The sequence below is a fragment of the Oncorhynchus kisutch genome, unplaced genomic scaffold (genome assembly GCF_002021735.2).
Source record: "Oncorhynchus kisutch isolate 150728-3 unplaced genomic scaffold, Okis_V2 scaffold1309, whole genome shotgun sequence".
Taxonomy (NCBI): domain Eukaryota; kingdom Metazoa; phylum Chordata; class Actinopteri; order Salmoniformes; family Salmonidae; genus Oncorhynchus; species Oncorhynchus kisutch.
In genome coordinates, this window is record NW_022263254.1 from 1 (window position 1) to 21,980 (window position 21,980).

Here is a 21,980-nt window from a genome sequence, read left to right on the forward strand (position 1 = left end):
GGAAGTAATGTATCTCTCTCTCTCTCTCTCTCTCTGTCTCTCTTTATATCTGGAAGTAATGTCTCTCTCTCTCTCTCTCTCTTCTCTCTCTCTCTCTCTCCTCTCTCTCTCTCTCTTCTCGTTCTGTCTTTATATTCTGTGAGTGAGTAATGGCTCCTCTCTCTCCTCCCTCTTGCTCTCTCTCATTGTCTCTACTTCTTAAACCTATCGTGGAGTATGTTCAATGAGCGTCTCTATCTCTCCTCGTCTCTACTTCTTCTCCTGCTCGGTCTTCTCTCTCTCTCCTCTCTATCTCTCTCTCCCTCGTCTCATCTCTCTGTCTCTCTTTATATCTGTACCCAGTAACTCGGCTCTCTCTCTCTCTCTCATCTCTCTCTCTCTCGTCTGTGCTCTCTCCATCTTCTGATCTTGCGTCCTTCTATATCTGAAGTAATGTCTCTCTCTCTCTCTCTCTCTCTCTCTCTCTGTCTCTCTTTATATCTGGAAGTAATGGCTCTCTCTCTCTCTCTGTCTCTCTTTATGTCTGGAAGTAATCTCTCTCTCTCTCTCTCTCTCTCTCTCTCTCTCGCTTGTCTCTCTTATATCTGGAAGTAATGTCTCTCTCTCTCTCTCTCTCTCTCTCTCTCTCTCTCTCTGTCTCTCTTTATATCTGGAAGTAAAGTCTCTCTCTCTCTCTCTCTCTCTCTCTCTGTCTCTCTGTCTCTCTGTCTCTCTGTCTCTCTTTATATCTGGAAGTAATGTCTCTCTCTCTCTCTCTGTCTCTCTTTATATCTGGAAGTAATGTCTCTCTCTCTCTCTCTCTCTCTCTCTCTCTCTTTATATCTGGAAGTAATGTCTCTCTCTCTCTCTCTCTCTCTGTCTCTCTTTATATCTGGAAGTAATGTCTCTCTCTCTCTCTCTGTCTCTCTTTATGTCTGGAAGCAATGTTTCTCTCTCTTTCTTTCTCCCTCTACCACGCTCTCTCTTTGACTTTCTTAATTTCCTCCTTTGTCACCCACTCTCTCCTACAATCTAACCATCCCCTCCTCTTTCCCCCTGTAGTGGCCCCGTGAGGCCCTCCTCTCCGTGTCCCAGACCTTCTTCCAGAACGTGGAGTTTGGCAGTGAGGAGATGAAGGATCGTTTCAGTGAGATGTGTGTGGAGATCCACGTCAGTGTGACAGACATGGCCGAGAGGTTCTACTCTGAGCTGAGACGACGCTACTACACTACCCCCACCTCTTACCTGGAACTGATTAACCTCTACCTGGCCATGTTGGGAGAGAAGAGACAGCAACTAGTGGCTGTAAGAGATCAGTAATACTACTGATTAATACTGTTATTAACCTCTACCTGGCCATGTTGGGAGAGAAGAGACAGCAACAGATCTATAATACTGTTTAGCAATAGTAAACACAGCAGCTGTGAGACATCCATAATATGTATTATTTAACGTTATCAATACTCCAGTTTAGCACACTGTGGTTTCTTTGAAATGTGGCTATTTCTCTGAATGGGCATCAATTCTATACTCCATTCAATCCAAGAAATGTAATTGCTTCTGTGTGCCTGTGTGTGTTTGTGTCTGTGTGTGTGTGTGTGTGTTTGCATGACTGTATGTGTGTATATCCCTTTGTGTGTCTGTGTGTGTGTGTGTATCCTGTGTGTGTGTTCCTGTGTGTGCCTGTGTTTCTGTATGTGTCTCTGTGTGTGTATGTGTGTGTGTGTGTGTGTGTGTGTGTGTTTGCATGACTGCGTGTGTGTATCCCTGTGTGTATATTCCTGTGTGTGCAGGCTCGTGACAGGGTAAAGAATGGTCTGACTAAGCTGTTGGAGACCAACGTGTTGGTGGATAAGATGAAGGTAGACCTGTCAGCTCTGGAGCCTGTCCTCAAACAAAAGTCTATAGACGTCAACGCCCTCATGGGGAAACTAGCCGTGGACCAGGAGAGTGCAGACAAGGTGGGTGTAGAGTGGAGCTAGAGAAACTAGTCGATGACCAGGAGAGGGTGGAGCTAGGGAAACTAGTCGATGACCAGGAGAGGGTGGAGCTAGGGAAACTAGTCGATGACCAGGAGAGGGTGGAGCTAGGGAAACTAGTCGATGACCAGGAGAGGGTGGAGCTAGGGAAACTAGTCGATGACCAGGAGAGGGTGGAGCTAGGGAAACTAGCCGTGGACCAGGAGAGCGCAGACAAGGAGGGTGTAGAGTGGAGCTAGGGAAACTAGTCGTGGACCAGGAGAGCGCAGACAAGGAGGGTGTAGAGTGGAGCTAGGGAAACTAGTCGTGGACCAGGAGAGGGTGGAGCTAGGGAAACAACCCGCTGACCAGGAGAGGGTAGAGCTAGGGAAACTAGCCGTTGACCAGGAGAGGGCGGAGCTAGGGAAACTAGTCGTTGACCAGGAGAGGGTGGAGCTAGGGAAACTAGCCATGGACCAGGAGAGGGTGGAGCTAGGGAAACTAGTCGATGACCAGGAGAGGGTGGAGCTAGGGAAACTAGCCGTGGACCAGGAGAGCGCAGACAAGGTGGGTGTAGAGTGGAGCTAGGGAAACTAGTCGTGGACCAGGAGAGGGTGGAGCTAGGGAAACAACCCGCTGACCAGGAGAGGGTAGAGCTAGGGAAACTAGTCGTGGACCAGGAGAGGGTGGAGCTAGGGAAACTAGTCGTTGACCAGGAGAGGGTGGAGCTAGGGAAACTAGTCGTTGACCAGGAGAGGGTGGAGCTAGGGAAACTAGTCGTTGACCAGGAGAGGGTGGAGCTAGGGAAACTAGTCGTTGACCAGGAGAGGGTGGAGCTAGGGAAACTAGTCGTTGACCAGGAGAGAGTGGAGCTAGGGAAACTAGTCGTTGACCAGGAGAGGGTGGAGCTAGGGAAACTAGTCGTTGACCAGGAGAGAGTTGACAAGGGTGGGGAAATGTGTGTGTCTAGGGGGAGTGTGTGTGTGTGTCTAGGTGTTTTTTTCTTCATGTGCACGCCTATTCAACTGTACTGCGTCCTATTCAATTGTCTGTCTGTCTGTCTGTCTGTGTCTGTCTGTTGGTCTGTTTGTGTCTGTCTGTGTCTCTGTGTGTGTGTGTGTGTGTGTCTGTCTGTCTGTCTGTTGGTCTGTGTGTGTCTGTCTGTCTGTGTGTCTCTGTGTGTGTGTGTGTCTGTCTGTCTGTCTGTGTGTCCCCAGGTGCGTAAAGTGGTGAAGGAGGATGAGGCCCTGGCCAAGGTGAAGGCTGAGGACACCCAGGCCATAGCAGCAGATGCCCAGAGGGACCTAGACGAGGCTCTGCCTGCTCTGGAAGGTGCCAACAAGGCCCTGGACTCACTGGACAAGGCAGACATCTCAGAGATCAGGGTCTTCACCAAACCACCTGACATGGTCATGACTGTCATGGAGGCCGTCTGCATCCTGCTGGGCAGCAAGTCAGTCCACTAACAACACTTAGATAACGTATTGACAACGTTGTGATTGATGCATGTCAGTCCACTAACAACACTTAGATAACGTATTGACAACGTTGTGATTGATGCATGTCAGTCCACTAACAACACTTAGATAACGTATTGACAACGTTGTGATTGATGCATGTCAGTCCACTAACAACACTTAGATAACGTATTGACAACGTTGTGATTGATGCATGTCAGTCCACTAACAACACTTAGATAACGTATTGACAACATTATGATTGATGCATGTCAGTCCACTAACAACACTTAGATAACGTATTGACAACATTATGATTGATGCATGTCAGTCCACTAACAACACTTAGATAACGTATTGACAACATTATGATTGATGCATGTCAGTCCACTAACAACACTTAGATAACGTATTGACAACATTATGATTGATGCATGTCAGTCCACTAACAACACTTAGATAACGTATTGACAACATTATGATTGATGCATGTCAGTCCACTAACAACACTTAGATAACGTATTGACAACATTATGATTGATGCATGTCAGTCCACTAACAACACTTAGATAACGTATTGACAACATTATGATTGATGCATGTCAGTCCACTAACAACACTTAGATAACGTATTGACAACATTATGATTGATGCATGTCAGTCCACTAACAACACTTAGATAACGTATTGACAACATTATGATTAATGCATGTCAGTCCACTAACAACACTTAGATAACGTATTGACAACATTATGATTGATGCATGTCAGTCCACTAACAACACTTAGATAACGTATTGACAACATTATGATTGATGCATGTCAGTCCACTAACAACACTTAGATAACGTATTGACAACATTATGATTGATGCATGTCAGTCCACTAACAACACTTAGATAACGTATTGACAACATTATGATTGATGCATGTCAGTCCACTAACAACACTTAGATAACGTATTGACAACATTATGATTGATGCATGTCAGTCCACTAACAACACTTAGATAACGTATTGACAACATTATGATTGATGCATGTCAGTCCACTAACAACACTTAGATAACGTATTGACAACATTATGATTGATGCATGTCAGTCCACTAACAACACTTAGATAACGTATTGACAACATTATGATTGATGCATGTCAGTCCACTAACAACACTTAGATAACGTATTGACAACGTTGTGATTGATGCATGTCAGTCCACTAACAACACTTAGATAACGTATTGACAACATTATGATTGATGCATGTCAGTCCACTAACAACACTTAGATAACGTATTGACAACATTATGATTGATGCATGTCAGTCCACTAACAACACTTAGATAACGTATTGACAACATTATGATTGATGCGTCTTAGATCAAAAATCTAATAAATGTTTATTGGTCACATACACATGGTTAGCAGATGTTAATGCGCGTGTAGCGAAATGCTTGTGCTTCTAGTTCCGACAATGAATAAGAATATGTAGATATAAATATATGGATGAGCGATGGCCGAGTGGCACAGGCAAGGTGCAAAAGATGGTATAAGATACAGTAGAGACATATGAGATGAGTAATGTAAGACATGGTAACATTATTAAAGTGGCTAGTGATCAATGTATTACAGTGGCCTGTGATTTGAGCCTCTATGTTGGCAGCAGCCTCTCTGAGTTAGTGGTGGCTGATTAACAGTCTGATGGCCTTGAGATAGAAGCTGTTTTAGCTTTGATGCACCTGTACTGACCTCGCCTTCTGGATGACAGCAGGGTGAACAGGCAGTGGCTCGGGTGGTTGTTGTCCTTGATGATCTTTATGGCCTTCCTGTGACATCGGGTGGTGTAGGTGTCCTGGAGGGCAGGTAGTTTGCCCCCGGTGATGCGTTGTGCAGAACGCACCAGCCTCTGGAAAGCCTTACGGTTGCGGGCAGTGCAGTTGCCATACCAGGCGGTGATACAGCCCAACAGGATGCTCTCGTTTGTGCATCTGTAAAAGTTTGTCAGGGTATTAAGTGACAAGCCACATTTCTTCAGCCTCCTGAGGTTGAAGAGACACTGCTGTGCCTTCTTCACGATGCTGTCTGTGTGGGTGGACCATTTCAGTTTGTCTGTGATGTGTACGCCGAGGAACCTTCCACCTTCTCCACTGCTCTCCCTTCGATGTGGATAGGGGGGTGCTCCCTCTGCTGTTGGGTGAACAGAGAGTACAGGAGGGGGCTGAGCACGCACCCTCTGGGGCACCAGTGTTGAGGGTCAGCAAAGTGGAGATGTTGTTTCCTACCTTCACCACCTGTGGGCGGCCCGTCAGAAAGTACAGGACCCAATTCCTTGTTAGTGGGCCGTGCCGGTGGCACTGTATTATCCTCAAAGCTAACAAAGAAGGTGTTTATTGTGTCTGGAAGCGTGACGTCGGTGTCCGTGACGTGGCTGGTTTTCTTTTTGTCATCCGTGATTACCTGTCGACCCTGCCACATACGTCTTGTATCTGAGCTGTTGAATTGTGACTCCACTTTGTCCCTATACCGACATTTCACTTGTTTGATTGCCTTGCGGAGGGAATAACTACACGGTTTATATTCGGCCAAATTCCCAGTCCTCTTTCCATGGTTAAATGTGGTAGTTCGCGCTTTCAGTTTTGCGTGATCCATCCACAGTTTCTGGTTAGGGTAGGTTTTAATAGTCACGGTGGGTACAACATCTCCAATGCACTTCCTTATAAACTCATTCACCTAGTCAGCATATAGACCGATGTTGTTCTCTGAGGCTGCCCGGAACATTTCCCAGTCCGCGTGATCAAAACAATCTTGAAGCGTGGATTCCGATTGGTCAGACCAGCGTTGAATGGTTCTAATCATGGGTACACCCTCTTTCAGTTTCTGCCTATAAGACGGTAGGAGCAAGATGGAGTCATGGTCGGATTTCCTCAAGGGAGGACGAGGAAGGGCCTTGTATGCATTGCGGAAGTTAGAGTAGCAGTGATCGAGTGTAAGTGCTGCAATCAATATGCTGACAGAATTTAGGTAGCCTTGTTCTCAAATTTGCTTTGTTCAAATCCCCAGCTACAATAAATGCAGCCTCAGGATGTATGGTTTACATAGAGTCCTGTGAAGTTCCTTGTGGGCTGTCGTGGTGTCTGTTTGAGGGGGTGTATACACAGCTGGGACGATAACTGACGAGTATTCTCTTGGGAGATAGTATCTCAGCTGCATGTCAGTGAGCTGACGATGCTTGGATACAGATTGATAACGTAATCATTGTCTCTGTAACAAGTCAGTCCATGAAGAGTTAACTAATGTATTAGCTAATAGCATATTATTGTTGAACTTAATGCCATATGAGGCTGTCAGTGGATGGATCACTAACGTAGCAACAACTGTTACGAATGTACCAGTGACTCCCAATGCAGACACACTGTGATGGAACTTGCGAAATGTAGGCCATGCATTATTTAAAAAGACAAAATGTATCTAGCCAGTGGGCTAGTTGGGTACATTTTCTACAAGCTGATCAGCACTAGCCTCGGGCTACTGGGCTAGATACATGACCATCCCTGTATACAAACCCTACATGTTGTCATTGACCCATAGACAGAAGGTAGCTGCAGGGTCCAGTATGGGAGACTGGCTGAGGTCAGTCACTACTCTGCTGCTGCTCTGCTTGACAAGAAGAGACTGAAGACTCATCATGTCCTCTTGTCTCTGTCTGTCTGATAGAATAATCTGTCATCTGGATCGGTGGCTGGTGTTTTCTCTGCTGCTTCCTGTCTGTACTCATAGCAGGCCTGTTAGCTAGCATGCCTCCAGCTGTATCTCTCACACACACACACACACACACGCACGCACGCACGCACACACACGCACGCACACCACACACACACACACACACACCCACCCACACGCACGCACACACACACCACACACACACACCCACACACACACGCACGCACGCACACACATGCACGCACGTGCACACACACACACCACACACACACACCACACACACACACGCACGTGCACACACACACCACACACACACACACACACACACGCACGTGCACACACACACCACACACACACCCACACACACGCACGCACACACACGCACGCACATGCACACACACACACCACACACACACACACACATACACACTGTATCTCTCTCTTTACTTCAACTTTGTCTCTCTCTCTCTCTCTCTCTCTCTCTCTCTCTCTCTCTCCCCCTCCCCCCACCCACCTCTCCAGACCAGACTGGTCCAGTGCCAAGCAGGTGCTGGGTGACTCCTACTTCCTCAGGAAGCTGATGGAATATGACAAGGAAACATTAAGCCCCAGATTCTCCAGAAGGTCACTAACTCTTTTGGACATTGTTGTTTTTTGATCATCTTCTATTCATGTCTTCCTGTATTGGCTTCATTATTTGTTTGTATTTGCCTCACTGCATTTGTAGAACCCCCCTCACTCTGGTCAAAAGTAGTGCACTATATAGGGACTAGGCCTCTGGTCAACAGTAGTACGCTGTATAGGGTGCGGTTTGGAACACAAACTAAATAATGCTGATTTTAATTGTTGTTGTTTTTTTTAGCTTCAGAAGTACGTGAACAACCCGGACTTTGTCCCTGAGAAGGTGGAAAAGGTGTCCAAGGCCTGCAAGTCCATGTGTATGTGGGTCCGGGCCATGGACCTCTACTCCAGAGTCCTCAAGGAGGTCGGACCCAAGAAAGAAAGACTGGCCGCCGCACAGGTCAGTGGCACACACACACACACACACACACACACACACACACACACACACACACACACACACACACACCTAAGTACAGTATTAGGTATTTGTTTTTATATCCCACCCTTCTGGCTGCAGACGGAGCTGAACGCTACCATGGCAACCCTGAAGGAGAAGCAGGCCCAGCTACAGGAAGTACAGAACAAGATTAAGATCCTCCAGGACCAGTTTGACCAGAGCATCGCAGAGAAGGAGGGTCTGGGTAAGAGTTAGAGAGGAGGGTCTGGGTAAGAGTTAGAGTTAGAGAGGAGGGTCTGGGTAAGAGTTAGAGAGGAGGGTCTGGGTAAGAGTTAGAGAGGAGGGTCTGGGTAAGAGTTAGAGAGGAGGGTCTGGGTAAGAGTTAGAGTTAGAGAGGAGGGTCTGCGTAAGAGTTAGAGAGGAGGGTCTGGGTAAGAGTTAGAGAGGAGGGTCTGGGTAAGAGTTAGAGTTAGAGAGGAGGGTCTTAGTAAGAGTTAGAGAGGAGGGTCTGGGTAAGAGTTAGAGAGGAGGGTCTGGGTAAGACTTAGAGAGGAGGGTCTGGGTAAGAGTTAGAGATGAGGGTCTGGGTAAGAGTTATAGAGGAGGGTCTGGGTAAGAGTTTGAGAGGAGGGTCTGGGTAAGAGTTAGAGAGGAGGGTCTGGGTAAGAGTTAGAGAGGAGGGTAAGAGTTAGAGAGGAGGGTCTGGTAAGAGTTAGAGAGAGGGTCTGGGTAAGAGTTATAGAGGAGGGTCTGGGTAAGAGTTATAGAGGAGGGTCTGGGTAAGAGTTAGAGAGGAGGGTCTGGGTAAGAGTTAGAGAGGAGGGTCTGGGTAAGAGTTAGAGAGGAGGGTCTGGGTAAGAGTTAGAGAGGAGGGTCTGGGTAAGAGTTAGAGAGGAGGGTCTGGGTAAGAGTTAGAGAGGAGGGTCTGGGTAAGAGTTAGAGAGGAGGGTCTGGTAAGAGTTAGAGGAGGGTCTGGGTAAGAGTTAGAGAGGAGGGTCTGGGTAAGAGTTAGAGAGGAGGGTCTGGGTAAGAGTTAGAGAGGAGGGTCTTGGTAAGAGTTAGAGAGGAGGGTCTGGGTAAGACTGAGTTTGACAGATTTTGGCACATGATTTCCATCATGTTGGCACTTAAAGTTTTCCAAGACAAACCGAAGTTCCAGGAATATGTCAGGACTAATCTACTGTAATCTCTTCTGTGTGCTGTCTGCTACATGAACTCTCTCTGCCTCCCATCCTCTCCCTCCCCTTCCCCTCTCCCCCCTCCCCCCCAGCTAAGACCATGGCTCTGACCGAGGCGAGGCTGGGCCGTGCAGGGAAGCTGACAGCAGCTCTGGGGATGAGCAGGTTCGCTGGCAGGAGAGCATCGAACTGTTTGAACAGGAGATCCATAACGTGGTGGGAAACGTCTTCATCGCTGCAGCCTGCGTGGCGTACTACGGAGCCTTCACAATGCACTATAGACAACTGGTACATCCTGCTAATTCTCACTATAACCTGCAGCCTGCGTGGCGTACTACGGAGCCTTCACAATGCACTATAGACAACTGGTACATCCTGCTAATTCTCACTATAACCTGCAGCCTGCGTGGCGTACTACGGAGCCTTCACAATGCACTATAGACAACTGGTACATCCTTTATATACAGACTGCTAATTCTCACTATAACCTGCAGCCTGCGTGGCGTACTACGGAGCCTTCACAGTGCACTATAGACAACTGGTACATCCTTTATATACAGACTGCTAATTCTCACTATAACCTACCGCAGTATGTTGCATTATAACCATTCTAAACTACATAGCCTTCCCCTTGCAGTGGAGACACCTGGTCTGTATGGCCTCTATAGAGATGCAGCTTTATACACGGTTCTTACTATCTGTTATATACTTTCACTCTACTTCTGCGCCCTGCGTCTGCTTCTAAACATTGCCGCCTGTTCTCTGTACACTATTGGAACCAAACCCAGTGAAGCCTGCCTGTTCTAGACAGTGTCTGTGTGCCCACCTCTCTCCCTCGGGCCAGACGGAGAGGCAGACTATGTGTCAACCTCCCTGCCCACACTGGCCTAATGACTCTCACTCACCTCAACCCACTGGGTCTGTCTGGCTGTCTGTCAATACTACCACTGTCTATATGCTGTCTGTCAATACTACCACTGTCTATGTGCTGTCTGTCAATACTACCACTGTCTCTGTACTGTCTGTCAATACTACCACTGTCTCTGTACTGTCTGTCAATACAACCACTGTATATGTGGTGTCTGTCAATACTATCACTGTCTATGTGCTGTCTGTCAATACTTCTACTGTCTATGTGCTGTCTGTCAATACTACCACTGTCTCTGTACTGCCTCTCAGTACAATGTGCTGTCTGTCAATACTTCTACTGTCTATGTGCTGTCTGTCAATACTACCACTGTCTCTGTACTGTCTGTCAATACTACCACTGTCTGTCAATACTACCACTGTCTCTATACTGTCTGTCAATACTACCACTGTCTCTATACTGTCTGTCAATACTACCACTGTCTGTCAATACTACCACTGTCTCTATAATGTCTGTGAATACTACCACTGTCTGTCAATACTACCACTGTCTCTGTACTGTCTGTCAATACTACCACTGTCTGTCAATACTACCACTGTCTCTATACTGTCTGTCAATACTACCACTGTCTGTCAATACTACCCACTGTCTCTATACTGTATGTCAATACTACCACTGTCTGTCAATACAACCACTGTCTCTGTACTGTCTGTCAATACTACCACTGTCTGTCAATACTACCACTGTCTCTATACTGTCTGTCAATACTACCACTGTCTCTATACTGTCTGTCAATACTACCACTGTCTCTGTACTGTCTGTCAATACTACCACTGTCTGTCAATACTACCACTGTCTCTATACTGTCTGTCAATACTACCACTGTCTGTCAATACTACCACTGTCTGTCATACTACCACTGTCTCTATACTGTCTGTCAATACTACCACTGTCTGTCAATACTACCACTGTCTCTATACTGTCTGTCAATACTACCACTGTCTGTCAATACTACCACTGTCTCTATACTGTCTGTCAATACTACCACTGTCTGTCAATACTACCACTGGTCTCTATACTGTCTGTCAATACTACCACTGTCTCTATACTGTCTGTCAATACTACCACTGTCTGTCAATACTACCACTGTCTCTATACTGTCTGTCAATACTACCACTGTCTCTGTACTGTCTGTCAATACTACCACTGTCTGTCAATACTACCACTGTCTCTATACTGTCTGTCAATACTACCACTGTCTCTATACTGTCTGTCAATACTACCACTGTCTGTCAATACTACCACTGTCTGTCAATACAACCACTGACTCTGTACTGTCTGTCAATACTACCACTGTCTGTCAATACTACCACTGTCTCTATACTGTCTGTCAATACTACCACTGTCTGTCATACTACCACTGTCTCTATACTGTCTGTCAATACTACCACTGTCTCTGTACTGTCTGTCAATACTACCACTGTCTGTCAATACTACCACTGTCTCTATACTGTCTGTCAATACTACCACTGTCTGTCAATACTACCACTGTCTGTCAATACTACCACTGTCTCTATACTGTCTGTCAATACTACCACTGTCTGTCAATACTACCACTGTCTCTATACTGTCTGTCAATACTACCACTGTCTGTCAATACTACCACTGTCTCTATACTGTCTGTCAATACTACCACTGTCTCTATACTGTCTGTCAATACTACCACTGTCTCTATACTGTCTGTCAATACTACCACTGTCTGTCAATACTACCACTGTCTCTATACTGTCTGTCAATACTACCACTGTCTGTCAATACTACCACTGTCTCTGTACTGTCTGTCAATACTACCACTGTCTGTCAATACTACCACTGTCTCTATACTGTCTGTCAATACTACCACTGTCTGTCAATACTACCACCTGTCTCGATACTGTCTGTCATACTACCACTGTCTGTCATACTACCCACTGTCTCTGTACTGTTCTGTCAATACTACACTGTCTGTCAATACTACCACTGTCTCTATACTGTCTGTCAATACTACCACTGTCTGTCAATACTACCACTGTCATCTATACTGTCTGTCATACTACCACTGTCTCTATACTGTCTGTCAATACTACCACTGTCTGTCAATACTACCACTGTCTCTATACTGTCCTGTCAATACTACCACTGTCTGTCAATACTACCACTGTCTCTATACTGTCCTGTCAATACGACGCACTGTCTGTCAATACATAGCCACTGTCTCTATACTGTCTGTCAATACTACCACTGTCTCTATACTGGGGGGGGGTCCCCCTGATCAATACTACCACTGTCCTGTCAATACTACGCACTGTCTCTATACTGTCTGTCAATATACCACTGTACTCTGTACTTCTGTTCAATACTACTGTACTGTCTGTCAAGACTACCACTGTTCTATACTGGTCTGTCGAAATACTACCACTGTCTCTATTAACTGTCTGTCAATACTACCACTGTCTGTCAATACTACCACTGTCTGTCAATTACAACCACTGTCTTCTGTACTGTCTGTCATACTACCACTGTCTGTCAATACTACCACTGTCTCTATACTGTCTGTTCAATACTACCACTGTCTGTCAATACTACCACTGTCTCTATACTGTCTGTCAATACTACCACTGTCTCTGTACTGTCTGTCAATACTACCACTGTCTGTCAATAACTACCACTGTCTCTATACTGTCTGTCAATACTACCCACTGTCTGTCAATACTACCACTGTCTGTCAATACTACCACTGTCTCTATACTGTCTGTCAATACTACCACTGTCTCTATACTGTCTGTCAATACTACCACTGTCTCTGTACTGTCTGTCAATACTACCACTGTCTGTCAATACTACCACTGTCTCTAATACTGTCTGTCAATACTACCACTGTCTGTCAATACTACCACTGTCTGTCAATACTACCACTGTCTCTATACTGTCTGTCAATACTACCACTGTCTGTCAATACTACCACTGTCTCTATACTGTCTGTCAATACTACCACTGTCTGTCAATACTACCACTGTCTCTATACTGTCTGGTCAATACTACCACTGTCTCTATACTGTCTGTCAATACTACCACTGTCTCTATACTGTCTGTCAATACTACCACTGTCTGTCAATACTACCACTGTCTCTATACTGTCTGTCAATACTACCACTGTCTGTCAATACTACCACTGTCTCTGTACTGTCTGTCAATACTACCACTGTCTGTCATACTACCACTGTCTCTATACTGTCTGTCAATACTACCACTGTCTGTCAATACTACCACTGTCTCTATACTGTCTGTCAATACTACCACTGTCTGTCAATACTACCACTGTCTCTGTACTGTCTGTCAATACTACCACTGTCTGTCAATACTACCACTGTCTCTATACTGTCTGTCAATACTACCACTGTCTGTCAATACTACCACTGTCTCTATACTGTCTGTCAATACTACCAATGTCTCTATACTGTCTGTCAATACTACCACTGTCTGTCAATACTACCACTGTCTCTATACTGTCTGTCAATACTACCACTGTCTGTCAATACTACCACTGTCTCTATACTGTCTGTCAATACTACCACTGTCTGTCAATACTACCACTGTCTCTATACTGTCTGTCAATACTACCACTGTCTCTATACTGTCTGTCCAATACTACCACTGTCTGTCAATACTACCACTGTCTCTATACTGTCTGTCAATACTACCACTGTCTCTGTACTGTCTGTCAATACTACCACTGTCTGTCAATACTACCACTGTCTCTATACTGTCTGTCAATACTACCACTGTCTCTATACTGTCTGTCAATACTACCACTGTCTGTCAATACTACCACTGTCTGTCAATACAACCACTGTCTCTGTACTGTCTGTCAATACTACCACTGTCTGTCAATACTACCCACTGTCTCTATACTGTCTGTCAATACTACCACTGTCTGTCAATACTACCACTGTCTCTATACTGTCTGTCAATACTACCACTGTCTCTGTACTGTCTGTCAATACTACCACTGTCTGTCAATACTACCACTGTCTCTATACTGTCTGTCAATACTACCACTGTCTGTCAATACTACCACTGTCTGTCAATACTACCACTGTCTCTATACTGTCTGTCAATACTACCACTGTCTGTCAATACTACCACTGTCTCTATACTGTCTGTCAATACTACCACTGTCTGTCAATACTACCACTGTCTCTATACTGTCTGTCAATACTACCACTGTCTGTCAATACTACCACTGTCTCTATACTGTCTGTCAATACTACCACTGTCTCTATACTGTCTGTCAATACTACCACTGTCTGTCAATACTACCACTGTCTCTATACTGTCTGTCAATACTACCACTGTCTGTCAATACTACCACTGTCTCTGTACTGTCTGTCAATACTACCACTGTCTGTCAATACTACCACTGTCTCTATACTGTCTGTCAATACTACCACTGTCTGTCAATACTACCACTGTCTCTATACTGTCTGTCAATACTACCACTGTCTGTCAATACTACCACTGTCTCTGTACTGTCTGTCAATACTACCACTGTCTGTCAATACTACCACTGTCTCTATACTGTCTGTCAATACTACCACTGTCTGTCAATACTACCACTGTCTGTCAATACTACCACTGTCTCTATACTGTCTGTCAATACTACCACTGTCTGTCAATACTACCACTGTCTCTATACTGTCTGTCAATACTACCACTGTCTGTCAATACTACCACTGTCTCTATACTGTCTGTCAATACTACCACTGTCTGTCAATACTACCACTGTCTGTCAATACTACCACTGTCTCTATACTGTCTGTCAATACTACCGCTGTCTGTCAATACTACCACCATCTCTATACTGTATACTGTCTGTCAATACTACCACTGTCTGTCAATACTACCACTGTGTCTATACTGTCTGTCAATACTACCACTGTCTGTCAATACTACCACTGTCTGTCAATACTACCACCATCTCTATACTGTATACTGTCTGTCAATACTACCACTGTCTGTCAATACTACCACTGTCTATGTGCTGTCTGTCAATGCTACCACTGTCTCTGTTATGGCAGATGGTTATGGAGTCAGATGACTTGGGAATGTTCATTCATCCTGAATATACAAGGCTCTGATTGTTGATAAACGTGTGTGTGTGTGTGTGTGTGTGTGGCTGTGTGTGTGTGTGGCTGTGTGTGTGTGGCTGTGTGTGTGTGTGTATGTGTGTGGTTGTGTGTGTGGCTGTGTGGTTGTGTGGTTGTGTGTGTGTGTGTGTCTGTGTAGCTGATAGACCAGTGGATTGTGCGATGCCAGGAGTTGGGCATCCCCATCAGTGCCAGCTTCAGCCTCATCAACATCCTGGGTGACCCCTATGAGATCCGCCTGTGGAATGCTGAGGGGTTGCCCCGGGACACCGTTTCCACTGAGAATGGAATCCTGGTTACCCGTGGACGCCGCTGGCCACTCATGATCGACCCTCAGGATCAGGTGACCCAGTCGACAGCAAATCAGTGCTTTTGTCTTAAATCATTCAACCAATCAACCAATCAGAAGTATTTGTCCTACCACACTTTTCATCTCTTCTGGATTCAGTCCTCTACTTAAATACTCTATTTAGATTCTATAATCTAAATCTTTTAATCACAGGTACCTTTATATGCGATGGTGTTGCAAATAGTTATTCATCTTATACTTTGTAATAAGCTACTTGTATAGTTGTATTTCTAGTTGTAATTTTCTATATTCTTGTATTGGCTATGATGACCAGGGTTTTTTTCTAAAATAACAGTTGTGTTGTAATGTGTTGTGGCTCAAACCCTGGCTCCCATTCTCAGACCCCAGCCTGGAACAAACCCTGACTCCCATACTCAGACCCCAGCCTGGAACAAACCCTGACTCCCTTTCTCAGACCCCAGCCTGGAACAAACCCTGACTCCCATTCTCAGACCCCAGCCTGGAACAAACCTTGACTCCCAATCCCAGACCCCAGCCTGGAACAAACCCTGACTCCCATTCTCAGACCCCAGCCTGGAACAAACCCTGACTCCCAGACCCCAGCCTGGAACAAACCCTGACTCCCAGACCCCAGCCTGGAACAAACCCTGACTCCCATTCTCAAACCCCAGCCTGGAACAAATCCTGACTCCCATTCCCAGACCTCAGCCTCGAACAAACCCTGACTCCCATTCCCAGGCCCCAGCCTGGAACGAACCCTGACTCCCATTCCCAGACCTCAGCCTGGAACGAACCCTGACTCCCATTCTCAGACCCCAGCCTGGAACAAACCCTGACTCCCAATCCCAGACCCCAGCCTGGAACAAACCCTGACTCCCATTCTCAGACCCCAGCCTGGAACAAACCCTGACTCCCAGACCCCAGCCTGGAACAAACCCTGACTCCCAGACCCCAGCCTGGAACGAACCCTGACTCCCATTCCCAGACCTCAGCCTGGAACAAACCCTGACTCCCATTCCCAGACCCCAGCCTGGAACGAACCCTGACTCCCATTCTCAGACCCCAGCCTGGAACAAACCCTGACTCCCAATCCCAGACCCCAGCCTGGAACAAACCCTGACTCCCATTCTCAGACCCCAGCCTGGAACAAACCCTGACTCCCAGACCCCAGCCTGGAACAAACCCTGACTCCCAGACCCCAGCCTGGAACAAACTCTGACTCCCAGACCCCAGCCTGGAACGAACCCTGACTCCCATTCCCAGACCTCAGCCTGGAACAAACCCTGACTCCCATGCCCAGACCCCAGCCTGGAACGAACCCTGACTCCCATTCCCAGACCCCAGCCTGGAACGAACCGTGACTCCCATTCCCAGACCTCAGCCTGGAACAAACCCTGACTCCCATTCCCAGACCTCAGCCTGGAACAAACCCTGACTCCCATTCTCAGACCCCAGCCTGGAACAAACCCTGACTCCCATTCTCAGACCCCAGCCTGGAACAAACCCTGACTTCCAGACCCCAGCCTGGAACAAACCCTGACTCCCATTCCCAGACCCCAGCCTGGAACAAACCCTGACTCCCATTCTCAGACCCCAGCCTATTCCCAGACCCCAGCCTGGAACAAACCCTGACTTCCAGACCCCAGCCTGGAACAAACCCTGACTCCCATTCTCAGACCCCAGCCTGGAACAAATCCTGACTCCCATTCTCAGACCCCAGCCTGGAACAAACCCTGACTCCCATTCCCCAACCCCAGCCTGGAACAAGGCAAGAACAGGAGACAACCGCCCTGACTATTCTATTACTAACACTATTCCCTTATCACCACGGAGACAACAGCCTTGAGACACTAAGACTATTCCCACTCTCTCTGTGTTGTAATCACACACACAGACTCCATGCGCTTGGCCACTCTGTAGTTTGACTCTTAGCTCCAGTCCCCTGACACCTCTTATGTTGCTTCCTGTCATCTTTTGTTTCTTTCTCCTTCTCCTCTCTTTCTTTGGGCCTCTGCCCCAGGGAGCGGTCTGTTGACTGGTCTCTGTCTGCCATGCACAGGCCGACGATGGAGATGGGGAGAGGCAGGGAGGCTTGCTGACAGCCTAGCACGGGGACACTTCATTGACTCACACATACACGGCTTGTCTGTCCACTGACTCAAATGTAGTGCACTTCTGTTTGTCAGTTTTCATTCATGTCGATGAGAGTGATTCTGACCTGCCGGGTTCATCAATCACCAGGGGTGTCCAACTCATTCCGTGGAGGGCCTGCTGTCTGCAGGTTTTAGTTGTTTCCTTTCAATTAAGACCTAAACAACCAGGTGTGTGGAGTTCCTTATTAATTAGTGACCTTAATTCCTCAATCAAGTACACGGGAGGAGCGAAAACCTGCAGACACTCGGTCCTTCGTGGATTGAGTTTGACACCTGTGTTATGGGCAACATAGTGACTTTCTGGTATGAGAGGAAATGACATGACCCCTCAATGGTGGTCACATGGATACTTTAAAGGGACAATATGGAAGTTCTGTCCCTTGTGGCGTTGGGATGACGTAGCTACACAATCACAACCGACCTGAAACTAAACAAATAGTTATTTGAAATGCTTTATACAACTGTGTCTGGTCCGTCTCCAGGCCAACCGTTGGATCCGTTCCAAGGAGACCAAGAACGGTCTGAAGGTGATCAAGCTGACCGACTCTGGCTTCCTGCGAACCCTGGAGAACGCCATCCGCATGGGCATGCCCGTACTGCTGGAGGAGGTCAGTACTATGGCAGCCATTGTAGGTCACGATTCACCATGGAGATTAGTCTCGGGGGACAGTTCTAACCTCCATTTTGGGTCTAGAGTTAGCAAAGAGACCTGGGTGAGTTGACTTGGAATAGGAAGAATGGTAAAACTGACCAGTGTGACGTCCATTTGGGGTCTAGAGTTAGCAAAGACACCTGGGTGAGTTGACTTAGAATAGGAAGAATGGTAAAACTGACCAGCGTGACGTCCATTTTGTGTCCTGGTTGTGTGTGAGTAGCTGAAGGAGACTGTGGACCCGGCTCTGGAGCCCATCCTGCTGAAGCAGACGTTTGTGGCGGGCGGCCGCACCCTCATCCGCCTCGGAGACTCCGACATTGACTACAACAAGAAATTCAGATTCTACATGACCACCAAGATGGCCAACCCACACTACCTACCTGAGGTGGGTCAAACAACCAGAAATGAGCACCAGCCTTCAGCCAAACACCGGTAGAAAACCTGACTGGCTAGTGATTTATTCTCCCCAGCAGTTTTGGAATGCAGTCCATCTCAGTCTATATTAATATGGCCTGGGGCATGTTTGCTTTGCATCAATACCAGATGGGGCATGTTTGCTTTGCATCAATACCAGATGGGGCATGTTTGCTTTGCATCAATACCAGATGGATCATGTTTGCTTTGCATCAATACCAGATGGCTCATGTTTGCTTTGCATCAATACCAGATGGATCATGTTTGCTTTGCATCAATACCAGATGGGGCATGTTTGCTTTGCATCAATACCAGATGGCTTTTATTGGAATTTCAATGTCCATCTGGTTTATCCACAGTCTAAATGAACAGCTCTACAATCAATGGCCCCGTCATTTCACCCCAGAGCAATTTACTCAGAATAATTTCCTTTTTAGTTTGTCAAAACCAATGCCGACCAATTGAAAGGAATACACACATGTTTAGAATAACTGTAGGTCAGTAAAGCGTCTGGTTTCTCACCTGTTTCTCACCCACACAAAAAAACATAAAATAACCACATTAAATCAAATCACATTTATTTATATATCCCTTCATATATCAGCTGATGTGCTGTACAGAAACCCAGCCTAAAACCCCAAACAGCAAGCAATGCAGGTGGAGAAGCACAGTGGCTAGGAAAAACTCCCTAGAAAGGCCAAAACCTAGGAAGAAACCTAGAGAAGAACAAGGCTATGTGGGGTGGCCAGTCCTCTTCTGGCTGTGCCGGGTGGAGATTATAACAGAACATGGCCAAGATGTTCAAATGTTCATAAATGACCAGCAGGGTCAAATAATAATAATCACAGGCAGAACAGTTGAACATTAGACATTAGACGCTCACATTAGACATTAGACGCTCACACACACACACACACACACCCTGCCCCCTCTCTCTCCATGCCAAACGTTGGCACTAGGAACACTGTATAAACAGTTGGCTCACACAGGGAGCTGTCAGCCTGCCACAGGTCATGATGATGGGTGGTTGCTGTGAAGAGCCTTGCCCACCTGCCAGACAGCCATGTCCCTGAGTTCACCCAGCCTACGGGCGCGGCGCCTGCTGCCATTTGAAGGCCCTGTCAGCCTGCTCCAGCACTCTTTAGTCCCACAACACAGGGCTGGTGCTGGTCTCAGACCTATTCCCCGGGCCCAGCAATCAGTCAGACAGAAGGGACGTGAATAGACATGTCTGTCACCTCCCTTTAAACACAGTCTGGACACAGCTGTCACAGATAGATAGTCTAACACACAGCTTACAGTCTGGACACAGCTGTCACAGATAGATAGTCTAACACACAGCTTACAGTCTGGACACAGCTGTCACAGATAGATAGTCTAACACACAGCTTACAGTCTGGACACAGCTGTCACAGGTAGATAGTCTAACACACAGCTTACAGTCTGGACACAGCTGTCACAGATAGATAGTCTAACACACAGCTTACCGTCTGGACACAGCTGTCACAGATAGATAGTCTAACACACAGCTTACCGTCTGGACACAGCTATCACAGATATACACTCTAACACACAGCTTACAGTCTAGACACAGCTGTCACAGATAGATAGTCTAACACACAGTTTACAGTCTGGACACAGCTGTCACAGATAGATAGTCTAACACACAGAGACAACTGCCAGGATTCATTAATAATTGAAGTGGGCGTTTGCTGAAGCTCATACTGGTTAGTGTGTTATGATTAGTAGTTGGTCTGATTTGATTGGTTGTTGAAGTGTGGAGTTCACCCCCCCTGTTTTCTAGGTGTGTATCAAAGTGACCATCATCAACTTCACTGTGACCAAGTCTGGTCTGGAGGACCAGCTTCTCAGGTAGACAACACAACTCTTCTCCCGCTGACTCTCACTCTCCTCATTAAAGGGGTTCAGACTGTGTGGTTTTCTTGTGGTATGAGCGAGTGGTTGACTTGCGTTCCTTCTCTCTCTCCCCTCACAGTGACGTGGTTCGTCTGGAGCGTCCTGACCTGGAGGAACAGAGGAACCAGCTGATTGTGAGGATCAACGCCGACCGCAACCAGCTGAAGGCCATCGAGGACCGCATCCTCAAACTGCTCTTCAACTCCAAGGGAAACATCCTGGACAACGAGGAGCTGGTGCAGACCCTGCAGGAGTCAAAGGTCAGGGGTCACTGTGGGGTCATGGGGGTAGACAGTAAAATTGTTGAACTCTCAGGTGTGGTCGACTTTCTAACCATCTTTCTGTAGGCCGAGTTTGTGTTCTTCCTGTCCCTCAAATGTCTTTGTGTCGGTTTCCCTTTCTTTCTTTCTCTCTCTCTTTCTCTCTCTCTCTCTCTCTCTCTCTCCCTCTCTCCCTCTCTCTCTCTTTCTCTCTCTCCCTCTCTCCCTCCCTCCCTCTCCAGGTGACGTCCGAGGCCATTAAGCATCGTTTGGAGGAGGCGGAGGCGACAGAGCTGATGATCAACGCGGCCAGGGAGCGCTATCGGCCCGTGGCCACACGAGGCTCCGTCATGTACTTTGTCATCGCCAGCCTCTCTGAGATAGACCCCATGTACCAGTTCTCCCTCAAGTACTTCAAGCAGGTGACCTTTCTGTCACTGTGGTCGAGAATGATTGGTTCTCTGACCTTCATAAATCAGCAATGTTGTTTTTCCCTTTGAGTCATAGTGTATCAGCAACATTCACTGTGGGGCTTTTTCCCTCTGGAGTTGACTTTCCCATCTTCACATCTCCCCAATCACCCCCTCCCTCTCCCTCCCCCTCTCTCCCCTGATCACCCCCCCCTCTCTCTCCCCAATCACCCCCTCCCTCCCTCTCCCCCCTCTCTCCCCTGATCACCCCCTCCCCCCTCTCGCTCTCCCCTGATCACCCCCTCCCTCCCACTCCCCATCTCCCCTGATCATCTCTTCCCCATCTCCTCCCCATTTTCCTCCCTCTCCCTCCCTCCCTCCCTCGCTCCCTCCCTCCCTCCCTCCCTCCCTCCCTCCCTCCCTCCCTCCCTCCCTCCCTCTCTCCCTCCCCTTCTCGCTCTCCCCTGATCACCCCCTCCCTCTCCCTCCTTATCTCCC

The 21,980-nt window shown here is 47.1% G+C and overlaps 1 protein-coding gene across 1 annotated transcript in view; it reads left to right on the forward strand.

Annotated features, from left to right (window-relative positions):
* Positions 1 to 1,041: 1,041 nt before the first annotated feature.
* LOC116352995 (dynein heavy chain 6, axonemal-like) overlaps positions 1,042 to 21,980 on the forward strand; it is a gene marked incomplete at its 5' end in the record, with an annotated part of 55,930 nt that continues 34,991 nt past the window's right edge. The window contains 15 exon segments of the mRNA XM_031818245.1: positions 1,042 to 1,284; positions 1,773 to 1,940; positions 3,155 to 3,390; positions 7,633 to 7,703; positions 7,706 to 7,734; positions 7,973 to 8,131; positions 8,252 to 8,375; positions 9,402 to 9,461; positions 9,464 to 9,597; positions 15,503 to 15,706; positions 18,309 to 18,434; positions 18,702 to 18,866; positions 20,700 to 20,767; positions 20,892 to 21,072; positions 21,315 to 21,494. Coding sequence (XP_031674105.1) covers positions 1,042 to 1,284; positions 1,773 to 1,940; positions 3,155 to 3,390; positions 7,633 to 7,703; positions 7,706 to 7,734; positions 7,973 to 8,131; positions 8,252 to 8,375; positions 9,402 to 9,461; positions 9,464 to 9,597; positions 15,503 to 15,706; positions 18,309 to 18,434; positions 18,702 to 18,866; positions 20,700 to 20,767; positions 20,892 to 21,072; positions 21,315 to 21,494 — 2,148 coding nt within the window.